General features: G+C 47.3%; 2 protein-coding genes across 2 annotated transcripts in view; both read right to left on the reverse strand.

Annotated features, from left to right (window-relative positions):
- chsy1 (chondroitin sulfate synthase 1) overlaps window positions 1–23,003 on the reverse strand; it is a 40,153-nt gene extending 17,150 nt beyond the window's left edge. Inside the window, exons 1-2 of the mRNA XM_062471409.1 lie at window positions 22,288–23,003; window positions 20,048–20,543 (exon numbers count right to left, since the gene is read on the reverse strand). Coding sequence (XP_062327393.1) covers window positions 20,048–20,543; window positions 22,288–22,577 — 786 coding nt within the window. The 5' untranslated portion in view covers window positions 22,578–23,003. The remainder of the gene's footprint in view (window positions 1–20,047; window positions 20,544–22,287) is intronic.
- Window positions 23,004–23,418: 415 nt separating this feature from the next.
- On the reverse strand, window positions 23,419–25,952 carry selenos (selenoprotein S). The gene is made up of 6 exons (XM_062471659.1): window positions 25,741–25,952; window positions 25,112–25,237; window positions 24,880–24,986; window positions 24,673–24,762; window positions 24,510–24,582; window positions 23,419–24,286 (listed from the first exon to the last, which is right to left on the reverse strand). The coding sequence occupies exons 1-6, from the start codon at window positions 25,814–25,816 to the stop codon at window positions 24,207–24,209; spliced, it is 552 nt and encodes a 183-aa protein (XP_062327643.1). The 5' UTR covers window positions 25,817–25,952; the 3' UTR covers window positions 23,419–24,206.
- Window positions 25,953–26,017: the final 65 nt, after the last annotated feature.

The raw sequence follows: 26,017 nt of genomic DNA on the forward strand, positions 1-26,017 counted from the left end.
AGAGGAAATGCTTGAGGAGAGCCAGAGAATACATTAACACCAGAGAGAAAGACAGGTTTTACTGTCTTGTGATCCTTAACGACTGGTGTAAACTGCCAGTACCCTTCACTCTAAACTGCCAGTACCCTTCACTATAATGGGTTTTATCTGTGGCTGATAAAACGGATCTCAAGGTAACACGTAAAGGAACGTCCCCTGGAGAACAGCTCCTGCCCTGAACATGGCTCATTCCTGCTCTGGACCTGGCCCATTCCTACTCTGGACCTGGCCCATTCCTACTCTGGACCTGGCCCATACCTACTCTGAACCTGGCCCATTCCTACTCTGGACCTGGCCCATTCCTACTCTGGACCTGGCCCATACCTACTCTGAACCTGGCCCATTCCTACTCTGGACCTGGCCCATTCCTGCTCTGAACCTGGCCCATTCCTGCTCTGAACATGGCCCATTCCTGCTCTGGACCTGGCCCATTCCTGCTCTGGACATGGCCCATTCCTGCTCTGGACCTGGCCCATTCCTGCTCTGAACATGGCCCATTCCTGCTCTGGACCTGGCCCATTCCTGCTCTGAACATGGCCCATTCCTGCTCTGGACCTGGCCCATTCCTACTCTGCTACTAGGAGATATGCACCGGGGCTTTGTTCACCTCTCTCCGCCACCATCCTCGACTTTTCTCTCCTTTCTCCCTACCCCTCCCTGTCCCCGCTCCATCTATCTATCTATCTATCTATCCTTCAATCACCCCTCACTCCCTACTCCCAGCGAGCTCAAGGCTAACCCTATCCACCAGGGCCCAGTGAGCTCAAAGCTAACCCTATCCACCAGGGCCCAGTGAGCTCAAAGCTAACTCTATCAACCAGGGCCCAGCAAGCTCACAGCTAACCCTATCCACCAGGGCCCAGCAAGCTCAAAGCTAACCCTATCCACCAGGGCCCAGCAAGCTCAAAGCTAACCCTATCCACCAGGGCCCAGCGAGCTCAACGCTAACCCTATCCACCAGGGCCCAGCGAGCTCAAAGCTAACCCTATCCACCAGGGCCAAGCGAGCTCACAGCTAACCCTATCCACCAAGGCCCAGCGAGCTCACAGCTAACCCTATCCACCAGGGCCCAGCAAGCTCACAGCTAACCCAGCTACCTCACTTACACGTCATATTACAGCAATTAGCTTCAAAGGGAGCCAATAGAGACAGACATTCCATGTGCCCAGGCCCCCTGACAGTAGTCCTACGTTCCACTACAACATACACACACACGCTGACACACACACCGACACACACACGCTGATGAAGGAAGGAAAGGGAGTGTATAATGCACAACAGTGCTGCTTTTTGCTTGTGTGCCTACTGGGGAAAACAAATGGCACTTATTTGATAAACAGGGGAGAGTAATGGAGAGAATAAAAGCAATAAAATACATCATCAGGGATGTGAGATGGAGGCGCTGGCAGAGAATGAAAGGGAGGCTGGGGACTGTTTTAATGGAACAGTCGCACAGGGTTTTACTGAGAGTCCCAGGCACGATAGCTAGTTTACAGCCTACACAATGGATTCATACTGTAGATAAACTGTATGCGATCTCTATAGACATGACTCTCTATGATCCTTACTTGCCTCATAAAGTTTTAAAACAGCGGTGAACCGTAACATAAAAAGTCCTCATCGACGCTAAAGCAATGCTGCTGCCGCTGGTAGTCTAAAATAAGCGAACTTCTGCGGGCTTTTCCCATGACAACCTTCCGGTCCCGTTTCCAATTTAAAAAATGTGTCAGTCGCCAGGCGGAACACGGGCCCTGCGAGGGACAGGCCTGGTGGCACTTCATCTGGCTGGATGACGAAGAGGGATGAAGACCCTGCAGCTGGTGTGACAAACACGGACGTGACGTGGAGCCCAGCGGACCTGCCGGCCGGCATCACACCCTAATCCTCCTCTGACCTAGCTCCCGGTAGAAGGTGAAGCAGAGGTGAAGACGTGATTACAGAGACAGGAAGAGCGCTAACCCCTGTCTTGACTTCAACTGTCCTCCCCCAAAACGCCCTCCGACAGTGCAGCCCACTAACTAACCAGCCCAGCAATGTGTTGAAGGAAAGATATGCTATGACAGAAATAAGTGCCACTCACCACATTTCATCACATAAAACGCATTCCGTCTGCAGTGAGATGCAGGCAGATCATAGGCCGCTGGAGAGTCTAAAGGCATCCCTAAACTGAGGGGGTTACCACAGTAAACAGAGGCGGAGCATGAAACGAATGATTAGAGAGAGAGAGAAGACGCCATGTTTGATGTCGAGGCAGATGCACATTAAGGCTTCAAATAAGTATTGAGAAGCCTTTTTCCGTCATACATATATAAATAGTTTAGATAAATTGGTGTTCATCACACATCACAGTGAACGTCCAAGTGCCCTGTGGTCAAGAGAGCGGAGCCTGCCACCAGCCATTCACATGACACATTAACCAAGGCCAGGAATAGGTCTGCTACTGCGTACAGTTTGGCATCACAGTTTACCAAAAGCGGTCTCAGATGACTTTAGTCTTTCCTTTCATAACCAGACTAAATGCAGGACTCGAAGTAGGCTAGAAATGAAAAGAAACTAAAATGTTTCGCTCATTTTCTAAATAAACATCTGAACATAAGAATAATAAATCTCAACATTTCCTGGTTATCTGAGACCATTGGTCACTGTTTTCTTTCTGAGTCCCCCCCTCCCCCCCCTCCAATAATTCCAGCTCTGCACTTTAGGATGGAGTTCCCATTGATGCCGCTCCAGGACCACATGATCAGTTTTGGTCTTGCGGTCCTCCAGCACCGAAAGGAGAACAAAGGGAGGGTGTGCAGATTCCAGATCTGGTGTAAGGTCTTGTTCATCCTCCTCCTGGGTGTCGGTGCAGCAGGGAAGCTCTCCGGGGTGGCCTAGAGGGAAACCCGACCCCCGCTAACGGAAAAGGAGGAACTCTGGGATGTCCTGGAATCTTAGACGGTCTTAACGCCAGGCTGAGGGGATTTGCCTCGTCACAACCAGAGGATTTGGTGAGCCAGCTGTTTCCACTGAGCAGAGGGATATGCGGAGTGAGGAGATGGAAAACATGATCCACAACCAGACGGTGTCTACTGGTTTGAGGGACTGGATGGACTGGGGAGAGAGGACAGATGTGCTGCTGGTCAGACTGGTCTGGCACAGACAGGAGAAACTTGAAGAACTGAAGTCATTCTTAGAATAGTAAGACCGGATAGAAAGCCTGACGTTAGACTCTATGCAGTCATCCATCTCCTCAACTTAATATAATTATGCGTAATAAACAGCATTTTATAGCCAAGTCAACCTGGCTTCACATCTTCCAGTCTAAATAGGCCTTCTGTGCTCCTGGTTCTCTATCATACCAGTGTGGGAGAACATTGTGTGTCTAGCTGGGGCAGGTGCTTTCCTGGCTGCCTAGACAACAGCATGATCAAAGAGCTGAATTATTAAATAGCGGGTCATCGAGAGAGGTGAATAATTGACGATGTTTGAAGAGGCTAGACACACAGGCACTTTACAGACACAAAGACATATGAACAGGATACTAGACAATACACTGGTTATGAAAAAGAGACCTGCTTCTACTTTTCCTTCACACGAAAAGCAGAAGCAATTTTTCTCACAGGCAATAGCCTAATGATATAGAACTAGAGAGGGTACAATTTCTGGGGAAATTGTAGGGTGTACTTGCTTGCGTCGGTTGCACAGGGGTCCGTTTTTGAATGACATTTTTACAACTGATATTTCTGTATATTTTATATAAAAATGCATACTTATTATTTATAAAGATTACATAGATTTAAAAGCATTTTTTTTTGTTGCTCATTTACAACTGAAAATACGAGTGAAGTGTAGAATGAAATAGATGTCTTCTCATTTCCCCTGCAAGAGGCAGCCTCAACGTTGAATCAAAACGAATACATTTGGCAGACCGGTGTAAAATTGACCTAATCTCTATGACTTAAACGTCATTTTAAGTTTTTCCCTTCTCATGATATTTTCAGGCATTTAGCCTACTCATTGCATTCATTCATTAATAAAGAACCCCCTTTGAAGATTATTCTACGACGTTACCCGGCAGTAGAAGATGGAATCGCGATTCAAACAGTACCATCTGCTAACTGAAAATATGCACCCCAAAACGTAAATAAGCTTGACATTTATTTAGTGGAAAATCGCTCATTTATAAAAAGCTCACTGGTAGCGATCATTGTCAGTAACAACGCAAAATGCGATATAGCCCTGTGTGGAGAAGCTGCCCCGGTAAATTGTACTACTACGGTACAGTACTAGACTACTGCTGTGTTCGTCTTGGTACTGTAGCGATTGCGTTGGTTGAATTGGATTTAACGTTCCGTTGTACGGTTTAAGCTGAAATTAATTATTTTCATGAACAGATTGACAACGTTTAGGCTGTGGCAATGAAGTTCAGGTTAGTAGTTAGATAGACTTTTGATTTAAGTAAGGGGAGTGCCGAACATGTTCTGTCGCCGTTTGACTTCCTACAGTTGTGTAAGCTAGATGTTTTTGTAGTGTGTCTCACGTAAGCTACAGCGTTGCAGTGAGCTACACTGGTTTGAAACCACAGGTAATGGTAATTTCACCAACAAATCGTTTACTAATGTCAGAATAAACCCTACAACGAAAATGTATATGTGAGAAATGTTTATTTTAACGATTGAAAACAGATAACGCTACATCATAGACCACTGTAGTATGTGTTGCCCGGGCAACACAGGCTAATGTCATGATGCTAATACTTCAGTGAAATAGACTACTGTTTCCGAAAGTAGATGTACTTCCTTAATAATATCAGCTTATATTGTACATTACACATCACAATTGTGTGTCATATCACAAAGTAAAATGAGTAAATAGTTATCACCCTGGCCTCTTTGCTTGTGGCGTTTCTGCAGCTGCCTTGCAGTAAAGATATAGTTAGCCTAGCTATCTCCCAGAAGTTAACGAGCTGCTAAACTAATATTCTGCTAGAGGTAGTCACGCGAGTTTTCGTGACGTTAGTGACGTAAGTAGCGTCATTGACTGTGGTTAGCAAGTTAGCCACCGTTAGCTTCACTTTTTGACACAAAAACGTAATTTCTACTTAAACCGTGCAACGGAACGTAAATCCCAATACAAGCAACTCAATCGCTACCAAGACGAAACTTTTGACACCTACGTTGTCTATGTAGGCCAAATATTGACTGAGTTTTAGGGGGGCAAAAAGAAATAATAATAATAATAATAATATATATGTGAGAGAACAAAGGTTGTGCTCTCGCCGAAGGCTTGAGCACACCCAAATATCACAATCTGTCTTCCACACAGGAAGCCATTGAAAATAATTATATCAACTGAAGTAACGAGTAACAACAGTATAATAACTTGGAAAGAATCACAACTTGGAAATAAGAACAATTCCAACATAATCAAAGAGCTTTATTACTCCTGCCTTCTGACTGCTGTGGCACCGACTGTGGTGGCACGGTGAGGGTCATGTGACACAGCAGAGCTATGCGTCACAGACGAGACGAGCCGGCAGGGGACACGATGACAAATCACTTCTCCAGGTCAAGACTGAGCAGGAGCCAGGCAGCAGGACTGACTGCTGGGTCTCATGCTACACTCAGCACAAACCACACAAGCTCCACAGGACTTAATGGGTTTCCAATGGCCTTCTGACTCTCACAGTAGCGGTAGACTCAAGTCCTCCATACAGACCAGCCATCTGACTACAGAGCTCAGCAGAGCTTCCTGACTACCTTTCTCTGTGTTGTATCCCCCCACCTCACACACACACACACACACAGCAGGCCCCTGGGGGATGGCGTCCAGAGGTGTCTCGGCTCCCCAGCAGCCTGAACACAGCAGCAACCTGAGCCCCTCTCAGCTCTGACCTGCTGCAGCTCAGGAACAAAGACAACATTCTAACCAGAGCCTCACACACACCTAGAGAGAGAGAGAGAGGCGGGGGGGGGGGGGAGAGGGAGAGAGAGGGGGAGAAAGGGAGAGGGAAGGAGAGAGAGGGGGAGAAAGGGAGAGAGAGAGAGAGAGAGAGAGAGAGAGAGAGAGAGAGAGAGAGAGAGAGAGAGAGAGAGAGAGAGAGAGAGAGAGAGAGAGAGAGAGAGAGAGAGAGAGAGAGAGAGAGGGAGGGAGGGAGGGAGGGAGGGAGGGAGGGAGGGAGGGAGGGGTATTCCGCACACATTCAAATACACACACACCTCCTATTCCCCATTTTTTCCAGTATGCACACAGCAAACTCTGTTCTATGTAGGACCGGCTCCATTAGTACCCCACTAATTACCCTGCCGGCCCCCTCAAATTCATCCGTTCGACATGGAAGAGGGGGGGAAGAGAAGGGTGGAGCTGTCTTTGATGACACACACACACTCAGCTGATACACACACCTCCCACCCCCCTACAGGACCAGACAAGGTTATCCTCCCATCAGCCAGGCTAAGACAGCAGCTAATCTAAATAGGAACTTAGAGGGAACCTCAGGGATAAGCTACAGCCTCCAGAACTCCTGAAAGTTGATCCCTGAAGATGAAATGGAAAGATCCACAGTGAGGCTGAGCGATGCCATACCACCAGGGCACCACAAACCCTATCTACAACCGGAGCACCACAGTGAGTGGTGGAAGCTGGTGTTTTTGAGACACAGCAGGTTAAATTTAAACTCATTATCTTCTGTTGAAAACAACATTGTGGTTGGATTTGGAGGGGAGGGGCCAAACTGGTCCGGTGTTAGGTGTGTGTGTGGAGGGCAGCGTGTGCTAGGTTGCCTTCTCCCCTCAGACACACCAGAGAAGACCTCGAGAGGACCCGAGGTCCAGTCTATTGAGGGCGTCGAAGAATTCAAAGAATTTCCACAAATATCTCGTTCCGTGAATGCTCTTAAGATAGACGGGCATTTCTGCCTCACGAGCGGTCAGGATTCACAGAATATATAGACACTTCTTTATCTGCCAACAAAAACAGTGAGAACATTCATCACAATTGAACATTCTCTTCCTCACCTTGAATCCAGAGTCAAACACACACACAGCTCATTCACACAAACACACACACACACACACACACACACACACACACACACACACACACACACACACACACACACACACACACACACACACACACACACACACACACACACACACACACACAGGACCTCCAGTCTAGTCTGACATTGTGAATACACCACTTCAGTGGACGGTGGGGGCAGGGGTGCAGGAAAGGGGTGGGGGTGGTGATGGGAAGTAAGGGGTGGGTGAAAGGTGAGGATGGAAGGTGGACCTGGTCGTGGGAGTGGGGGTGGAAAGGGGACCTTGGGGTGGGGGATGGGCATTGGAGAGTACAGTTGCAGCAGGGTATAGTTGCAGCAGGGTATAGTTGCAGCAGGGTACTGGACAGAAGTGCAAGTCCTGTGTGGGTATCAGCACAAACGTGATCACCTGAGCAACCTCACATGGGATTGGTTGAACTGTGTAGGACCCTGCTGAAATGCAATTGTCTGGTTTATAAGGAGCGGGGGTTATGTTTGCTGAGCCCCTCTCCAGTGTGTTTGGAAACAATGGATAACTGGCTTCTACCAGTCATCAACATGACCCATTGTCTCCTTCATGTCTACAGCAGAGGCTCAAAGCTTTGACAGGCCACTACACTGAACACTGTGATGACAACACCAGCATGCAGGTAAAACATATATCGATACATGAATCAAATTTCCAGGAGTCTCTCCATAGGTAGAAGACACATGGCTAGGACTCGTACTGTAAAGCCTCTTACAGGCTAATCCAATAACAGGATGCAGACGGCTTAGCCACGGCTGTGTGATTGACTGTGATGGGTGTCAGGAGGGATCCTGCAGGCTGAATTGACCAGCCTCGGGCTGCAGTCAGCTCTCACACACACACACACACACACACACACACACACACACACACACACACACACACGGCTGTACACATTCTGCTGGTCCCTACAGACTGGGGTGCTGTAGCCTAATACTGCCAAAGACTATTCCTCCCTCAGAGACAATAGACTGAAGCTTGGGCCATTCTTCTATGGTCCAAAAATATGTTAGCCTAGTTGTAGAATATCTTGATGATTCTCATGATTCTGCCCACAGGGGAGTTAGTAGAAGGGGAGGTGGGGTAGGGAAGGTTGTGTACGGAAGGTAACACAATCCTGTTACTGGTTATTGGTTAACCCTGGCCAGTGAGTGGATTAGCCCACACTGTGGAGTAATTTACCAGGGAAGCAGGGGAAGGGTAGCAGGCAGGTAGGGGTGGTCTGGAGGTCAAGCCTCCATCCCTCCAGCCTCTCAGGGGGCTGGTACAGGACACTGGGGGGCTTAGCCCCGTCAATCAGCCTACAGCCCCAGCAGAAGAGACCAGGCATCGGCCAGTGGGACAGGGGGATTACAACAGCAGAAAGCAGTGGGCCACCGGCCACAAACACTCCTTCAGAACACCCTGGAATTGCCTCAGTTTCTACTTATCGGACATATTGCTCAATTCAACATGGTGATGCCTTTCCATTCCGGGAAAGGAGGCAGGGTAAGATTAACAAGCCTGCTTTGTTGGAGAAAGGGATGGTTGTGGCAATCTTGTAAGGCAGGGAGGAGAGGAAAGAGGGGTGAAGAGAAGATAGGAGTGGAGAGGAAGTGAGGAGAGGAGAGATAAATAAGAGAGAGTCTTATAAGTGCTACAACCCTCAGACAGCAGAGCCAGACCAATAAGGTAGGACGTGGGACATTCAGCAGGGAGGTGGAACAATGCAGAGTGAAGCCAGCCCTGCTCAGTCTCCTAACCCAATCCCCCTGGTGCGCGCACACACACACACACACACAAACACACACACTCGCTCTCCTCTCTCGTTCCTTTCTGCCCTCTCTGTCGTCTCTCCCATTTGATCTCCCGCTCACCTTTCTCAGCCTCTTGCCACATCTCTCTTCATCTGTCTCTCCCTTTGTGGTGGAGAGGAGGGGAGGAGAAAGAGGCGGGGCCCGATTGGTACCCCCCTACCATCCCCGTCAGGCGTCAGCACCACCACAACTCAGCTTCATCACAAGGCCGGGCAGTCCCCTGGCGTGTAGACCACAGGCCTCCTCTCACGCAGGGCTAGAGAGGGGATTGTGTGTCACGACCTCGAGCGGGGCCAGGTGACGCAGTCGAGGCTGAGCTTTAGCGTGCAGGCCAGGGCAAGAGAGGAGAGTGACAGAGATGAGCCTCGACAGGAGACCTGTGGGGGAGAGACCTGAGGGTCCGACGGGGGGGGGAGAGACCCGCTGATATGCAGCGTACGCGCTAAGGAATGTCAGGTGAAAGGGGAGACATGTCTGGACCGTGAGCAGCCATGAATGTTCTCTGCAAAACCGTGGCAGAGAGGAATGAGGACACGGAGACGGCCCTGCTCTCACACCAGACTGATCTTGACTTTCACAGGGAGGACGAGAAGAAGGACAAGCCACCCTGATCCAGGAACTGCTAGCCTAGCCTAGCCTCACCGACAATAACCATTAAACATGGGCTCAGGTGTTGGTGCTGCAGGGCTTATAGCCCGACACACCAAACTAGCCAGCAGCGCCACATGTACCACAACCCAAGAGGCAGACGAGCGCTAGTTCCTGGAGCAGGCTAGCTGGAGCCGGAGCAGTGCAGCTGGACGTATAGCTCCCTGAGGATCACTATGGCTGCAGATGCTCAACACGGAGAACCAGGCTGTATGTAAACAGTGTAGGACGAGCCCTTCTCCACACAATGACCCATCTGCCAGCCTGCTGCTCAGACAGGGGCCCAGCTTCATCTTCAGACTAACTCTCGCTGTTACAGAAACACCTCGCCTTATTCATAATAACGTAGTCATTTAGCAGATGCTTTCATCCGACGCGACGTGCGACATGGGGGGGGGGGAGGGCGTGGGGTGGAGGGGGGTTGAACCTGCAAACGTCTTGATAGGCATTCAAATGCACCCCTAAGCTGTAACCTCCTCGTTTTGGCCTATTGACATGGATCACACGTGGAGGACAGCCTGGCCCGTCTCAGACAGACAGACAGACAGACAGACAGGCAGACGCTCATTCAGAGCTACACAGCTGGGTGGCCCGTGACGAGCGGAGAACAATAGACGCGCAAGCTGTCGTCACTTTATTGGGTGCCTCCGTGGACAACGGCTGTGTTTTAAATCCTTAGATTACACCTCTCTGAGGGCAAATCACACAGCAGAAGGGTCCCTGTGGGCCTGAGCGCATGCCTGCGCTAAGCATAGACGCCAGAAAAGCCGAGTGTGTAATCACTCGGCACATGGGTTGCCCTTGACAACACTTGCTGTGTTATCAGCTATTTGTACAAGATCGTTACAAGATTGAGGGCCGTTATAAATTTGGCATACGACACACACATGCCTTATCTGGCGCTAGGAACGAGGTGAGACGCAGGTTGGAAGGAGCAGGTCACCGTCACACTCAGGTACCATCTCTCCACACCACTCTGTTAGGATGAACATCTACGTTTACATGCAAGCGTGTGACGCTGGCTTCAAGGCTTCATGGTGGAGCCAAATTGAACAACCATTACGTGATATGGGCTTATTTTTTTATCTGGGGGATATAGTGTAGCCTAATCCTGAGATAAAATCACTGCCTTATTCAGGAGTGCATAAACACATAGCCTGGCTTTGTTCATTAAGACGAGAAGATAGGGGTGTGAGAGTGAGAGTGTGAGGAATGTGGGAAAAGTGGGGTAGGGAAAGGAGAGAAGAAGACAATCAGGGGGATTCTGGGAGGATGGGTAAGAGAACAAAGGCTCATGGGATTTAGTGGGAAAGCCGTGTGTGTGTGTTTCCACGCCGCTCTCCAGAACTGCCCCCCTGCCTAGCCAGCCGTTGAGAGGCACTGAGAAACACCAGCCCACATACACAGCCTGAGCACTAAACACAGACGTCTCATTCCCTGTGTGTGCGTGTGTGGATGTCCTCCCTTTTTGTCTACTGACAGACAATGTAGCCCAATGACAGACACCCCTCTTGGCCCAGGCCCCCCTGCCCCCCAGCCCTGCTCCATTCAGTGGCAGACTGGGGGTCTCTCAGGTAGCCCTGCTCCATTGAATACACAAACAGGATGTGAAGCCATCAACACAAGGATGTGAAGCCATCAACACAACCTCAGTATGACACCTCCCTCACTGGCCTCGCCTACGCCCCAGTAGCACAGCTGCCAGATGTGTATCACTTGTCCGACACACACACACACACACACACACACACACACACACACAGTTCCAGCAGCAGCACCAGCTGTGCCCATCTGGCTGAGACTGAGTAGTTAGCTGTTAGCTCTCTCCCACATTTACAGCAGGACTCCAAAATGACCTATTGAATCATTTAAGTCAGGAAAATTAAGTCAAATTAAGTAATTAAGCAGGTGAAGGCATCCAAGCTCCAGGTCCACAGTGAGAAGTGGAGGTGGACTAGAGCAATTCTGATTGGTGCATTTCAGTCCTCTAGGCCAATTAGACACGTCATTATCTTCCAGAATTCATTATCCACTAAATGATCTGAGATATGTGAGGATGTTTGATGTTTTTGATGCCAGTGTTCGATGGAATGGATAGATGGAAATGAACTCTGTAGACAATTCTGTACTCGGTTATGTGTGGATGGTCTCTGATGAACAAGGACATGAACAGTAAAGGGAACAACCCGATAACTTGGCTTTAGGCAACACATTTGAGAAGGCGACTAGCATCAGTGGAGATTGATCTTAAGAGACGCAAAGGGCGAGGGAAGTTGCTGTTAGCTGAACTGCTACTCATCCTGGGTAAAGGAGAGATGAGTAGAGAGAATTGCTGAGTCAGACCAGGAAAACCCAGTGGATCTCCGTGCAGCAGCTGGGTAATGATCTGTGAAGACCTCACCAGAGACAGCAACAGACTGAAGCTCTAGCAGTGTTCCAGCTCTCACGGCCTCCGCGTCTCCTCTCGTCCTCCACCTCTTCCTCCACCTCTTCCTCTCGTCCGGTCAGCAGATGGAGTGAAGCAGGGCCGCTGGCCAGGGTATTAGCAGCTCCATTTACCAGAGAGTGTTCATCAAACGTGGGTTTGGACCGACATAACAGGGCAGAGCAGAGAAGAGAAGAGCAAAGCCCCACAGATGACACAGGGCTTGCTGTGACCTGGAGATAATCTCCCCTGGAGGGGACCAGGAGCTGACAGACTGCAGGCTGAGGATGAGTCACACAGAACGGCAGGAGATAACTCAGGCCAGACATAGACCGAGGTGGTAACGATTATTACCTGGCACTGCATGCGTTCCTGTTACTGTATGTGCTCTTGGTGCCAACAGTCCTGCAAAACCCATAGAGTGGCAGGGGGCCTGGGCAGGTCAAAGCAGGACAAACGGTTCACTGGCCTGACAACTTGTGTCTGTCCCAGAAAAACCCCACTCTGAAGGAGAGAGAAGAATCGAGTAAACCTAGAAGAGAGAAAAAAAAGAGGGAAAAAAGGGGGGGGGGGGGAGGTGTGGGGAGGCAGACGCCATGGGCATGACGAGCGCCAGGGTGGCACAAAAGGGTGCCAGCAAACGGCAGCACAGGCCAGGCCGGCAGGGAGGAGAAGAGACTGGGCAGAGGAAGGGAAGGAGGGGAGGAGGGCATGGTCATGTGCCAGCACTGACCAGACAGCCAGACGTAGGAGAGACGCCAAGACAGGGGAGAAAGGGGAAAGACGGAGGGGGGGAGGGAGGGAGGCAAGGAGGGAGGGAAGGAGGGACGCAGTCTGCTAAACGATTCCTGGGAAAGCTGGTGAGGGAGGACAGGAGACAATTAAAGAGGAGAAGAAAGACTGTGTAAAAAAAAAAAAAGAAAGCCAGGACGAATGATTCTGGCAGCTGACGAGCTGCAGAGCTGCTTCCTGGAGGAGGGAGGAGGCCTGACGGGACCTGGGACTGCAGGGCTCCCTGGCCAGGTGGGTAGGAGCATGGTTAGTGGGCTGGGCTAGGACCGTGAGAGCAGGGTTGATGCTGCTGCTGGGCTGGGCTGGGCCAGGGAGAGCAGAGTTAATAGGGTTGAGCTGGCTGGATTTCTTGCTATCTTGGAGCCTGCCTGGTCATGTTAACACAGACCCCATCAACCAACTGCTTTGTGGTCAGCTTCTCAAGCAGAATAACACACAACAAAGAAGCCCATACCAAGAGATGGTGCCCTGAAGAAGTGTTGTCTAACTGCCAACATCATCGTGAGCTACAGATGGGGAGACATGCACATACCAACATAAACACAATCAGATCAGGCCAGACACGTGGCAGGATGTCGGCAGCATGGGTGTGCGCTAGTGGACGTGTCACCAAGCAGCAGTCAATGATATAATAACCTACTTCCTATAGGGTGTTAAATAGGCCAGGCAGGATTGGATCAATATCCACCACCTACCACTCCCCTCGCCCCATTTTCTGTCCATAACAGATCAATACCAACGCTATAACCTCTATCTGCCTGATAACTTCTATCTCTGTGATGGTTTAGTTTACAGCCCCTATTGAGTGAAATGCATCTAGCCAACGTCTTTCGTACTTTTCGATCCTGCTTAGGTTTGACAACTAAATTCCAAGGATTCTTGCAACTTTTTAAAATGAATGTACGAATGAGCCAGCTACCATGCCCTAAGCTCTAAATATCTTGTCATGCAAGAAACAGAAAAGATCTGAGCACAAAATTGTTGCCAGAACTATGAAATACCACCAGACAGTCAAGCAGTTAAACTCAGCAGTAGTCAAATATAATTTAATTAGCCGATCTCAGACGGTAATTGAGACGTTGGGTTTCCTCTCCAGGCTGCTGCATGCAGGACTCGTCTCTCCCTGTCAGTAACCCGTCCTTCCCTGGAGCTCGCACTCACTGAGGAGCCAAAACAAACGCACTCAAAGTCTACGACCTCCATCCAGTCCTGCCCGATAAAGAGGGCCCTCCCCAGGTCCTGTTCTCGTTCCGGAGGTAGTTCACTGTGAGCTTACACAAGCACAAGGCACTTCCAGAACCACAGGTCAACCACCTTGACCAGTCACCACAGAGAGAGGGAAGGAGACAGGTGGAAACAAAACAGAGAGACACGTGTGGGAGAGTGTTCTTGAGCTGACACACACACATGAACAAACATACACAAATGACCCATGGAGGCTCCGTCATAGGAGCCAGATACCAAATGAACAGAGGTCTGAAAAACATCAGTCCAAGAGGATGTTCCTTTATTTGCTTCTGACGAACTGCAGACACTCCACATCAACGGGGTGGAAGAAGGAAGTCAGAAACAGGCTGACCAACTTCCTGTCAACAGACAGTTGGTCGGCCTGGGAAGGAGATAGAAAGAGGAGGGAAAACAGAGACAAAAGGAGAAACTTCAAGAAGCGTACCAAAAGCCTTGTGACTTCTCTCCCTTTGCGGACACCAGAGATAACGAAATACCTCAGAGAGGAGGGATTAGCAGAGCACAGAGGGAGATGCGATCTGGTAAGATCTCAACAGATAACAGCACTGCTAGTTAGCAGAGTCTGAAAAAGCAGAACAGTGAGAACAATGCTGACCCCAGAGATAACACCTCTCCTCCCCAGGATGGTGACAGGATACATTATACGCTTGAGTGAAGTTATTTCAGCTAGTGATGGTCTGAGGCCACTGGCTGTGTTTGCTTCTTCTGGTGAATAAGGAGAACAGTTCAGAAGGTTAAGCTAACTCTAGATCTCTCCCTAAAGGCACCTTTCTCACAGTATTGCCAGGACAGGCTTAGGTGTCCAGATGTAGCCTTTAGACATGAATGTGCTGGGTGTGTTTTTGCTCAGTACAAGCATGGCTGGGGATGGCGTCTGAAGACAGCGCTGGTTCGCTGCTCCAGACAAATTAACTACTCACTCCAGTGCTCCTTCTGCACTGGAGCAAACACTGACGCTCCACCAGAGAGGCACAAAGTGCAGCACTTTCACGTGACAGCTTTCCAACGCTCACTACACAGCGAAAACGAAAGCGCCACTGTCGCTCTTCAAGAAACGGCCCAGTGGATCAGTGGACACGGTCTCTGGAGGGTAAACCAGCGGCCAGCTAGTGATGATGAGGCCTGGGGCGTCCCAGAAACAGGGGCGGGATGTGACAACTTGTCACTAGAACACAGCGGAGCGGAGCGGACAGGGGGAAACTGGATGAGACTTGGTGTGTGAGTGTGTGTGTGTGGTGGGGGGGGGTAATTATATGGATGTGTCTCCCTGAAGGCAGGCCAGCAGTGTAGGAGGGGGACCAGGTTCTTTCCAACAGGAACACTGGGCTGGATCTGCAAGATTAGGAGTGGCTATAACGAAGGAGTCTGGGGGGGATATATCCCATACATACATGTGGGTGTGCCTCCTCCTCCTCCCGCTCTCTGAGGTCGCTCCCTTACCCAGAGTGCACCAGGACACATTGAACCCAATTCACATGCCTGGCTGAAATAGAAGCTTTTTGAGCAGACACCCAGAAAGTCATGTGACCCATGTTTAATCACAGTGTGAAAAACACACAGGAAGCATGTTCCTGAGCACTGTCAAAGCCTCTACAATCAACTTGATTCTCTGATACCATTCACGTTGATGACAGCGTTAGGGCTATATTAAATGAAAATGGAACTTGTCATCTCATAACAACAAAGTATTGTATTAGCGACACGTTAAAGTGAACCTAGTACTTTGCAACTCTATGTATAGCATGGGCTCTGTGTGTGTCCTGCACATTTCTCTCTCCATAATTTATATTCCTCCACTTCCTCCTCCAACAGGAAGATTGGCCAGACCGCCGCATTCCCCACCTTAAACATGGACCACGTGTAGCAGCTCCTGAGCAGTCTGGATAACACGGACAAATTGAATTGAGTTAAGCAGGGAGAAATCTCAATGTACAGTAGGGGTCTGAAGAAAAGAGCCAGTATTGGCTGAGCACAAGGCTGCTGTTGTTCCTGGGGTTGTTAACACAGGCAGTACAGTAGCCAGTGGTCAGAGACCCCAGCTCAGGGCTGGCAGGCTGGCATGCAAGCCGTTGAGCAGAGGCTGGGATTAAGATGTGGGTCCATACCTCAGAGCAGTAGAGCCTTGTGATTCCCATTAGTTGTGTTCCAGCGTGTTTATTGGCATGGGCGAGATGTAACTACTGACATGGGAACCGTGCTGGAGACGCTCTCTTTCACAGACACCCTCGCTCGTATAAAACAGCCCAGGACAAATCTGAACACGAGAGATGCATGTCAGACAGGGATCGTAACAAAAACCCAGCCGGCGTCTTGAAGCCTGGGGGTTTTGTGGGAGAGGTACTGTGCTGGTTAGGACTCCCTCAGAGAGGTCTGGGAGCTGGGCGGCAGGGGTTAGTGGAGGTCATGGACGGGGCGATCAGTTTCTCTGGGCTGATGGTTTCCAGAGAGCAGATGTGTGCAGCGTATTCCTCCCTCAGCACAGGCCCTCTGCCAGAGATTATGAAGCCACAGCTGAGAGTCCTCATGTACACAAGAGCATGTAAAACTAGGAACACCCACGACACCTCTCCAAACAAATGAGTCTGTAATTCCCTGTGATGAAACGCCTGAAGCTACACAGCCTCTCAGAGGAGGGCGAGGCCTGGGGCCTGGGGCCTGAGGCGGAGCCTAAGAGACTGGGAGACAGAGTGACAGGCAGAGAGAGACATGGAGACAGAGAGAGAGGCAGAGATATATGGAGACAAGAGTGAAAGAGACAAAGGCAGACAGAGACAGACAGACTCGGATGCCTTCAAGAGAAGCTGGCCCACCCAAAGAGAGGGCAACATAAATCTAATTCACCCGGCATTACCCCCCTCGAGTGTCACTGTCTAGCCATCAGCATCAGCTGCAAGCACAAACAGGGTGCGCTTCATACTCAAAAACTGTTATTCATACAAAATCACATCTCTTTAGCCTCTGTTTGTGTTTATTTTTAAATTGAGCCCGTAAACATTTATTTGCTCGTTTGGGGTCTAATTTTAACATGGTGCAAGGCAGCGCTGGAAAGAGACAGAATAACACACATACACCAGTAGCCACAGGATGTCTGAAAATACATGGGGTTCACCACATACAGGGATGACTGAGCAGGAGAAAACTGGAGGAGAGAAAAGCCCTTCTAAAGGCCTGGCCCTTCTCTGGCTCCTACATGCAGATGTGCCACACGTTCCTAAGGTGTGTTACACCACAGGGACAGTGATTAGAGCGGGGTTTAATCCATCTTCCACCCCCACAGGGCCGGGTGTCATGAGGACAGGCCAGCGACTCTGCTGAACCCTGAGAGGGATCAAGCTGCTCTGTCTTTAGGCGGTTAAAGACAGGAAACACTGATCAGGTTCTGTCCTCTTGACGGCATGCCGCAGACTATGAATAGAGCAAAACTACGATAACTGGCTAAACTGGCCTAATGTCATAAACCAGATTCCAAATTCTAGAATCATATGATTCATTCTTCTTGGATGAACTAGCCTAACTCAGGGCATGCTGCACTGGTCATCAAAGGTCTTGAACTTGTACACCCTGTGGAAGCTTTATAGAGTGTTTATTAACTGTGTTTGATATGTCAACTGAAATCAAGATTCTCATCCATTTTGGCTCCCAATGCACCCTATTTTTGTTGAAAAATTGAAAAGTGGCTGTTAGCATCAAAAGGATGCCGACCCCTGGCCTAGACCTAGCTATCCTAGCATCTCACAGAGGAATGTACTGGAACATTGTACATTTGAATGCATGGAAGTAAAACTACAAAAGTGACTCCTTTGTGACATGCCTGAATACAAGCTGAGACAAACAATGCCAGGCGTGACATCATCTGTCACAGCAGAGTGTAAGGTGACAGGTCATCAGATCTGATGTGGTCACATGAACAGGGGAATTCACACATCAACCTCTACAGATGACTGATAGTATCACCATTCAGTAAAGTGATCTGGAACATGAGAGAGGAAACTCCAGCTAAAAACCACTAGAATCTGTAAAGATGAGATCATACTTAGCTGCAATCTATAGAGATTATACTAAACTGGAACCTCTATCGATAGAACAAGATAATACGTGGCTCTAGAACCCTCCATCAGAATCTGATGATGAGGGGTCATGATGACAAGGAACAATTTGCGGTCATTAAGACGGTCTAATGACTTCTAGCCGGGTAATGATGGTACAGAGGAAGTGTGGAAGGAGAGGATGTTGTACCAGAAAATGAGATCCAGCAGAAACCTCCCGATTCTGTCTATCTATTAACTAAGGTCGACAGAGCCAGGCTGATAGAGACTGCTGCTCTATTTGAAGTGTTGCTGAAGGATTCGATATAGGAATGTTGGGATAATGGCGCTCTCCCTCTCCCCATCTCTCTCCCACACTATCTCTTACCCAACACTCACTTGTTGTGAATGGACACACCAGACTATATGCAGCTGCCATAGCAAAAACCGTCTCATCCAACCACAATCAGATTTAGGAAACGGTGGCTACGGAAGCCAACAGAACGCCTGTTTAAGATGGTAGTCCAGAGATTGTGAATGTCTCATGTAATGTATCATTAACAAGCCCTGATATCGCCACCTTCTTCTGCTTCTGGTACCTTCCAGTCATTATGCTGGCATTGTCTCCCTTTCTTCAGGCCAGTCATCACAACAGCCCAGCCAGATGATAAGGAACCTTTCATCATCCACATAGGTCAGGTGTCTTTCTCCTACCACCATCCCATCCCTACCTCCTCCTCTCACATCTCATCTCCCACCAGCTTCTCATCCCTACATTCACAGCCGCAGTTCTCCTGCTAAAAGCAACCCTACTCATGTCAGCCATATGATCCATAAGCTAATGGAACAGCTGTTCCCAGACTGGTCTCTAAAGAGAGGCCTGAATTAAATGTTGCCTGAAATAAACACAAGAGCTTGATCTTTGATGAGTCACTGACATTTATAATTTATTTCATTAATTGAAGTACAAAGAGCCAGTGTGCAATGTGTGTGTCTATGTGGGTGTGTGTGTGTGTACGTATATTCAGTTTTACAGCTGGATCTAGACTGAAATAGAAATAAGGCTCACTTTTAGCCATCCCATCTCTCTCACTAATGACCGATGTCCATGCTTATCAATCCATTAATTAAACCCAAGTGTTAGCAATACAGAGACAGCCTGAGGGCTCTGTCATAAAGGTGGCAGTGATTGAATCCTGTCTGAGAGCGCAGCCATGTCAGTCCTGGCTCATTCCACCTGCCAAAGCACATGCATTTGTGGCTTTGAAGTGAACAGATGCTCGTTTTCCCCATTTGTACAAACCTCATATTTTTGGTCAATTATTTGGATGGAAACTTTATGTCTAGAGCTGCATGTCTCCGCTGCAAAAATTCAACCTTCAAAGTAACTTTATGAAAAAGGATAAGTAGTCATTAATTATTTTTTTCAAGTGTTGAAGTAACTTAATCTTGGTGAGAACACATCACATAGTAGTATTACTGCAATTGAGCAAAGTGTGTGTTAGCAAGAAAGGCAGTCCAGTCCCGAGTGATCCTTCACTACACAGGAAGGATAATAGTAGCCAATTACGGTAAAGGTACAATCTCACACACTCCATACCAAGTCTTGCTTTGCTATTTTTCTCTAATCTCTATCCACTTGTGAGGACAAGTGTCAGAGCTATTCTGGGAGGAACAGGATAACAAAGGGTTTTTCCCCCACAATACCTTTCTGCCAAATGGCAACCTATAATCTGAAATACCCCAAATGACGGTTCTAAAATGCCATTAAAGAGGCGGAATTTAGAACAACGTGAGTTTGAAAGCAAAAGTCTGGAACAGGGAATCTTTCTCGCAGTTCAGGTGTGAACAGATGCTGAATACTAAGATTCAAAGACCTTGAAGCAGACCTTAAGAATGTAGAAAACTATCAACAGCATGTCAGTAAGTTCTGGGGTAATTCACCCTAAACGACATGACAGGAAAACACCAGCAACAGAAAAAGGAGTGAGATAGAGAGCCCCATGACCTTCAGCTCACCTCATAGGACCAGACGCACTGCACCCCAGCGAACCTCCGGACACAGCGACCCACCTCCACGTCCTCGTGGGTGGTGTACATCTCCTGCAGACACTGTCTGATGTGGGGCACCATCCTCCGGAGGACCTCTCTGCTCATGATCACCCCCGGGCCCCCCATACAGAAGTTCTCCCCAGGCTCCAGGGCCAGCTTGCCAAGCTCGTCCCTGGCCCCCATTCCTGTCTGGCCCAGGAAGATGGCCTCGCTGCTGTTGAGACTGCGGAGGAAGCTCTCCAGCCTCTCGCTCTTTATGTAGACGTCATCGTCAGCCCTCATGAACCACTCGTACTGGTCCAGATAGTGGTCGTGCATGTACTTGAGCATCATGAAGGACTTCTTTTGGGGCGGGTAGGAGTCGTCCACATTTCGCAGGGCTACGATGGGGATGGGGATGGAGGTATCGGACCCTTCGCTGGAAAAGAACTCCACACGGCCTGGAATGGTCTGGGCCCACGTCCTAACCAGAGGAACCCAAGAAGAGACACACAAAGACGGACAAAGGTGAGGCCGACACGATCCACAATCACTTCACAAGACTGTGCTGTAAAATAAAGAGGCTCTGTGCTATAAAGAAGAAACATCTTATAAACATGCTTATAGATAAGAGGAAAGCTTTCCTTGGACTGCTTGGAACCCACTGAAAGATCTAATTTCTCAGATATTTTTGTGGAAGTCCACTTGTATTATTAGTAGGCCTATCGTTTTAGGCTGGGTATCACCCTGCCCCCACCTCTCATATGCAAAAAACTGGAGTTGAGTCTCTGCTTCATGGGTCTCACACCTCATTGTGTGACTTACTGTTGCATTTCTAGTCATATGTTGATAAGGAAGGGTCAAGAGGTGGTCTGATTGGTTGTTCTACATATAATAGTTGGGTATAAAGGGAATTGTGAAGCATTGTTCTTTAGATTCTTGATCTCCTGAGGGCTTCCTACTCCTTCTCTCTCTCTCTGAATTACAATAATCGTGGTAGAGTAGATCAGATTTAAAGCATTCACTTTGTAACATGTTTGCCTTGTAATTGATCTAATTCATTTGTGATGTCATTCAATATATATTTAATTTAATGTATTTTCTTGGTCTAATTTAACCCATAGTCAAATAACTGCAATTCCAGCATATTTGGTTAATATTAATACACTGTTCAGTTGACCCCTTTCCTTTAAACCTAGGGAAATCGTTTTGGTTGTTTGGCTAATATTATACGGTATAGTACAGTATTCATCATGAGGTACAAATTGTGTTACAACAGAGCATAACATCCTTTACTATTAGGGATTGTCAGGTTAATCAAGTCTCTTGAAAAGTTGCCAGTGGAGAAGAAATGTACTTTCCTGTGTAAAATACAACTAGCCTAAGTAGCCTAATTTTATTTAAAACAATATCACTGAATGCCTTTTTAGATACAAACACGTTTTCCTCACACCCAAAAGTAATATGTAATTTTCCACAACACAAAATATGAACAGGTAGGCTTACACTGTTAGGTCTTCACTGTCCAAAACCTAATTTCATCACTCTGAACTTCACATACATTACATGTTTAAGGTCAATCCTAGATTAAAGGAATTTCAAACGTATGGTGTTAATGTCTGTGTGCCAGGGGTTTTAAGCTATCCTAACAGAGTCACAGCTGGTAGAAATCAAATACAAAAGAACAACACAACTCTACTGTAGATGAAGTGGACACATCAGCATGCACATTTGACCAATCATCCCAGCATGGCCCAACACCCCTGGAACGAACAAGCTTTATAGGCATCAACTGGCAACGCTATAGACTCGAGAACTGTTAAGCTAATAGTCAAAGTGATGTAAGGCTTTCTGTCCTACAAGGGATTGGCATGGCAGTGTTGGTGCAAAGGGCTATGGTTGGGGATCTGATCATCTTTCATTTCAAAAGGTAGATATTGTAATAACATTTGTTTCCTAGTTTCGTATAGCCTATGTACCCAAAATGATGACATTAGCTAGCAAACCTGATATTTCGCAGAATAACCTATAGCACATTGGAACCGATGGGCTAAATAAACCGTATTCGAATATATACAATTGAATGTCAGTTGGTATGGAAGGGGATTCAAACCCTAAATTCTAACCCTAAAACTGTCACTGGTATTAAGTTGAAAAAATGCATTGCTAAAAAAAACTTGGCTAAGTGGTATTATAAAAGGCAGCATTCCATCGCAGCGCTCACATACCTATGAGCCGCCACCGCTCGGTTGTTCAGGTACTTCTGGGCGGTCATGACGCCAACGAAGAGGAAATTGTTGGACCTGGGGACTGGCTTCTCGGTCGCCGAAAAACCGTTATCTTGCGGGGGCCATATTACACCCCCGTTTATCCCGCAACCAGCGGGATTTGCCTTGCGTTTCTGACCAGCTTTCTTTAACTCTGATGCCTTGGGCAGAATGAGTCTGGAAGCCAGTGTGAACCCGACAACCAGTCCCAAAAGAACACTAAACCATGCTCTTCGGCTTCGACCTGCCATTCCCCAAAACTTGACCAACTCTGATTCGCCGCTTATTCTCGCCGAAGCCCACACAGCGTCTCTTGGAACCTTGTAGGTTAAGCTGTGCCTCCTTCAAGAAACCTGGGCTCACACTCTCTCATGATAGGAAAGCCGCTTGCTGCCCGTTGCGTTGGTCTTAATCAGTGGTCCCGATACAGACTGTCTGCTGCCTACGTAGCAACAGAACAGTCTCCATAAAGCCGCCACCTGAACACTCCTCTCTTCATGTAACCCCTCTAATCATGAAGCATTCCTTTGCTATCAATCAATGGAAAAACTGCGACCTTCAACAAAATTTATGGTTTCTTCCTCGCTCTGAGAAGCGTTCCCATTCTTTCCACTATCTCGCCATTGTGAGAATGTCGAACGCGATTTGCACGGAAGACGCTTTACTACGGGATTGGACTAGTGTTACGCCGTAGAGCTCTGACTGGCTGTGGTGTGACTACGTACAACGTTCTCATTTGACGCACATAAGCTTGTTCACCAGCAGCTAGTTCCCTAAAGCGTTAATAAAAGGAATGTGCACGATGAATACAATTAAATAATGTGCAAGGTTTATATAAAAGCCGATATGTTGGCAACTGAAACAGTCTAGGTTGTAATACATATTACAAATGAATCGCATGCATCTTGCTTGCTGGAAAGTTACGAAAACGTTCTTGATTTAACCAAATAAAAACTGTAAAGTTGCCTTTCCGTGATGTGTATTGTCTTCAGGACTTTAAGGATTGTGGGTTTAAATGGTGTATATTGCCGCCATCTAGAGGACAAACGTATTATTGTGGGAGTACATTGCAAAGAAACACGAACGAAAGGCTTGGTAACGACCATACTTTTATTAAAATAAACAGGTGTCTAACATTTTTGTAAAATATCGTGTCTTCTTATCCACTTCAAAGGACGTTCGCTCTTTGATTATATTAGTAACTACAAGTTTCGTAATAAGCATTCTGCGATTCGCTTTTCATTTTTGTTACATTTCCTTTCATTTAATAAAAGGTATTCAGTACAAAGTGGAGAGCACAGCACTAACAGTTCGGCTGCTATCTAAGCTCTCTTCACGGTGGCACACTAAAATTATTTGAAAAGAGTAAGAAATAATAAAAAAAAATGCTTAGAGACATAGGAACACACTTTCTGTAAAATACATCAGCCAAGCCCACTGGCAAAGATGCCATTGAAAGGAAAGGCTTCATTAGAAGCTGCAATTCTCACAAGACCAACATTTGTTGTCCTTCACTGAGTTGGTTAAACAAGCAAAATAACAATTAGATAAAGACAGTATTACACACCGTATAAATACTTTACACACTGTGCAAATACTCAGAAGAGATTTATATTGTATTTAAGTAATCGTTTTGGGTGTTCAAAATATCACTATGAGCTGAGTTTACTATAATATTTCAACAACTGAAGAAAAGAAAACAGAAGAATATAGATGGTATATGGATGGTAAAAAAGAAATGTGTAGCCAAAAAGGCTTTGTGAGAGCTTGCAGCTTCTTTCAGCAGTTCAGTGTGTAGCTTGTTCCCCAGGGGTCAAATGTCAGGTGGTCAGAGTTCACAGGCAGGTCAGAGTGACCATGAAGCTCTGATATCTTTAACCTCATCCCCCAGATGACGGCCCTCTTCTTCCTGGTCTCCAGGCACATGAACCTCCTCCTCCTCCACTTAGGGGATTATAACCTGAAATACACAGAAAAAAACACACTAGATCACCTTGAGTTAGACATGTGAATCCAAGAAAACTGTGTGCCGATTGGCATGTATGAAACAAAAAATATGCATGTGAGATTATCCTCTTTGAGTATTGTTTGTAAACATTTGAATACCTGAAAAACTGAAACCCATTTTCTTTATGTTTAAAGATAATGTTGAATAACTGTCCTCATTTCAGGTGCCAACATACCACTTTTCCGGAGAGCCTTCTTTTCAGTCTTAGGTTTTAGTGTGGATGTGGATGTGCTTGCCTCTTCTGTGCTCTGCAGTATGACAGAGGGCTTCATTAGATTACTCCAAGCATCAGATAATTCATTCAGACAGTACCGATCATTACACAGGCTACATCTTACCTGTGCAATCTTTGAGTTTCCTTTGGTACTTTTGCCCTGTTTCATATTCTCCCACATCTCAATCTTCTGTCTTCGCTTCTCCTCCTCAAGCTGTAACAAAAGTGAAATCACAAGAGATCTTTACCTCTTGTTTGAAAAGAACAATGTGCATTTGATTCTCTATGCCTGGGGCTATAACCTGTGTTACACAAACACTACGTGTCTCACCTGTTGTTGTTTCTCTCTGAACAGTGCAGCCTTAGCATCCAGCTCATCCTGCATCTTCTGTCGAGAGGCTGCTAGAGCCTCTAGTCTTGCAGCCACGGAAATTGGATCTGTGCATGAGAGAACGTTATTATAATCAGTTTTAGGTGTTTTGGTTTTGGATATGTAACAAGTACACAGTATGTTTACAGTGGGACTAGTCAGTGTATGTAAAGTTACTGAGCCAGGCACTCACCTTGTACTGGTTCAGAAGCCGAGCTACTTTGACTGTCCCTTTTGTTGACCAGATGTTGTATCAGCATGTACAGACAAACAGTCATCAACAGCAAATACCATCCATATTCTGCCACGAAAACTCCGACTGTGAACAAGACGTGACGGATGGGGTGCAATAAATAGAACATGTCAAGAAATGACACATTAAGTTAGCTAACTACCATACTGAGTCATACTGAGCTAACTACATTGTGGCCTATAAACGTACATTGCAATGAGCATTATCTAGCACATTAGCCTGTATCACTTCATTGTTTACCGTTTTCCTAGCAGGGTTGGGTAGCTACTGACTCCCGAAAAATGGTGCATCCGGGTATACACTTTGATTGTATCGTGGTGCATCTAGATAGCTATCTAGCAACGCTGCTAAAATATGCTAACTAGCTATGTAGCTAGTTGTACAGTGTAATCTCTGGTCCTTTATGCCTGTGACATTTAGTCACTCAGCAGAGTACTATTGCCCATCTTTAAGAAAAACTACCATTACCAAACTATGTGGCCAACTAGCTAATTCCACATCACCAGCAACTGTACTAGTCTGGCTAGAAGCTAACTACAATAGCTACTGTGCTGTAGTAGTTTACCAACCTGTTTGATGTAAGAAATTAAAATCTAAATCTTGGTTTTCAAGGGGTGTCTTCTGGATTTCTTCAGGCCCCTCCATCTCTGAGGAGCTTGTTAAAGCTGAGGTTAAACAACGGGAAACCTAGTTGTCGACTTTAACCTAAGTCATGCTTCCGTGCACTGACAGCGAAATACCTTGTCCAACCATAACAATTTGCTAGATTATCAAGAATGACGTGGAGCTTTCTCGAACTCAGCATCGACGTCAGCCTCTGCGTAAAAAAAAGACGTCAGCCTCAGT

Source organism: Osmerus eperlanus, chromosome 10 (genome assembly GCF_963692335.1).
Source record: "Osmerus eperlanus chromosome 10, fOsmEpe2.1, whole genome shotgun sequence".
In the NCBI taxonomy this organism is placed as follows: domain Eukaryota; kingdom Metazoa; phylum Chordata; class Actinopteri; order Osmeriformes; family Osmeridae; genus Osmerus; species Osmerus eperlanus.

Bases quoted from the DNA above. Each gene is read 5' to 3' on its own strand.
- selenos (XM_062471659.1), bottom strand. From the start codon at position 25,816: ATGGAGGGGCCTGAAGAAATCCAGAAGACACCCCTTGAAAACCAAGAT. The intron at 25,238-25,740 runs GTTGGTAAACTA...TCTTGTTCACAG, and splicing joins TAATTTCTTACATCAAACAG to TCGGAGTTTTCGTGGCAGAA. The intron at 24,987-25,111 runs GTGAGTGCCTGG...TCTCATGCACAG, and splicing joins GGCTTCTGAACCAGTACAAG to ATCCAATTTCCGTGGCTGCA.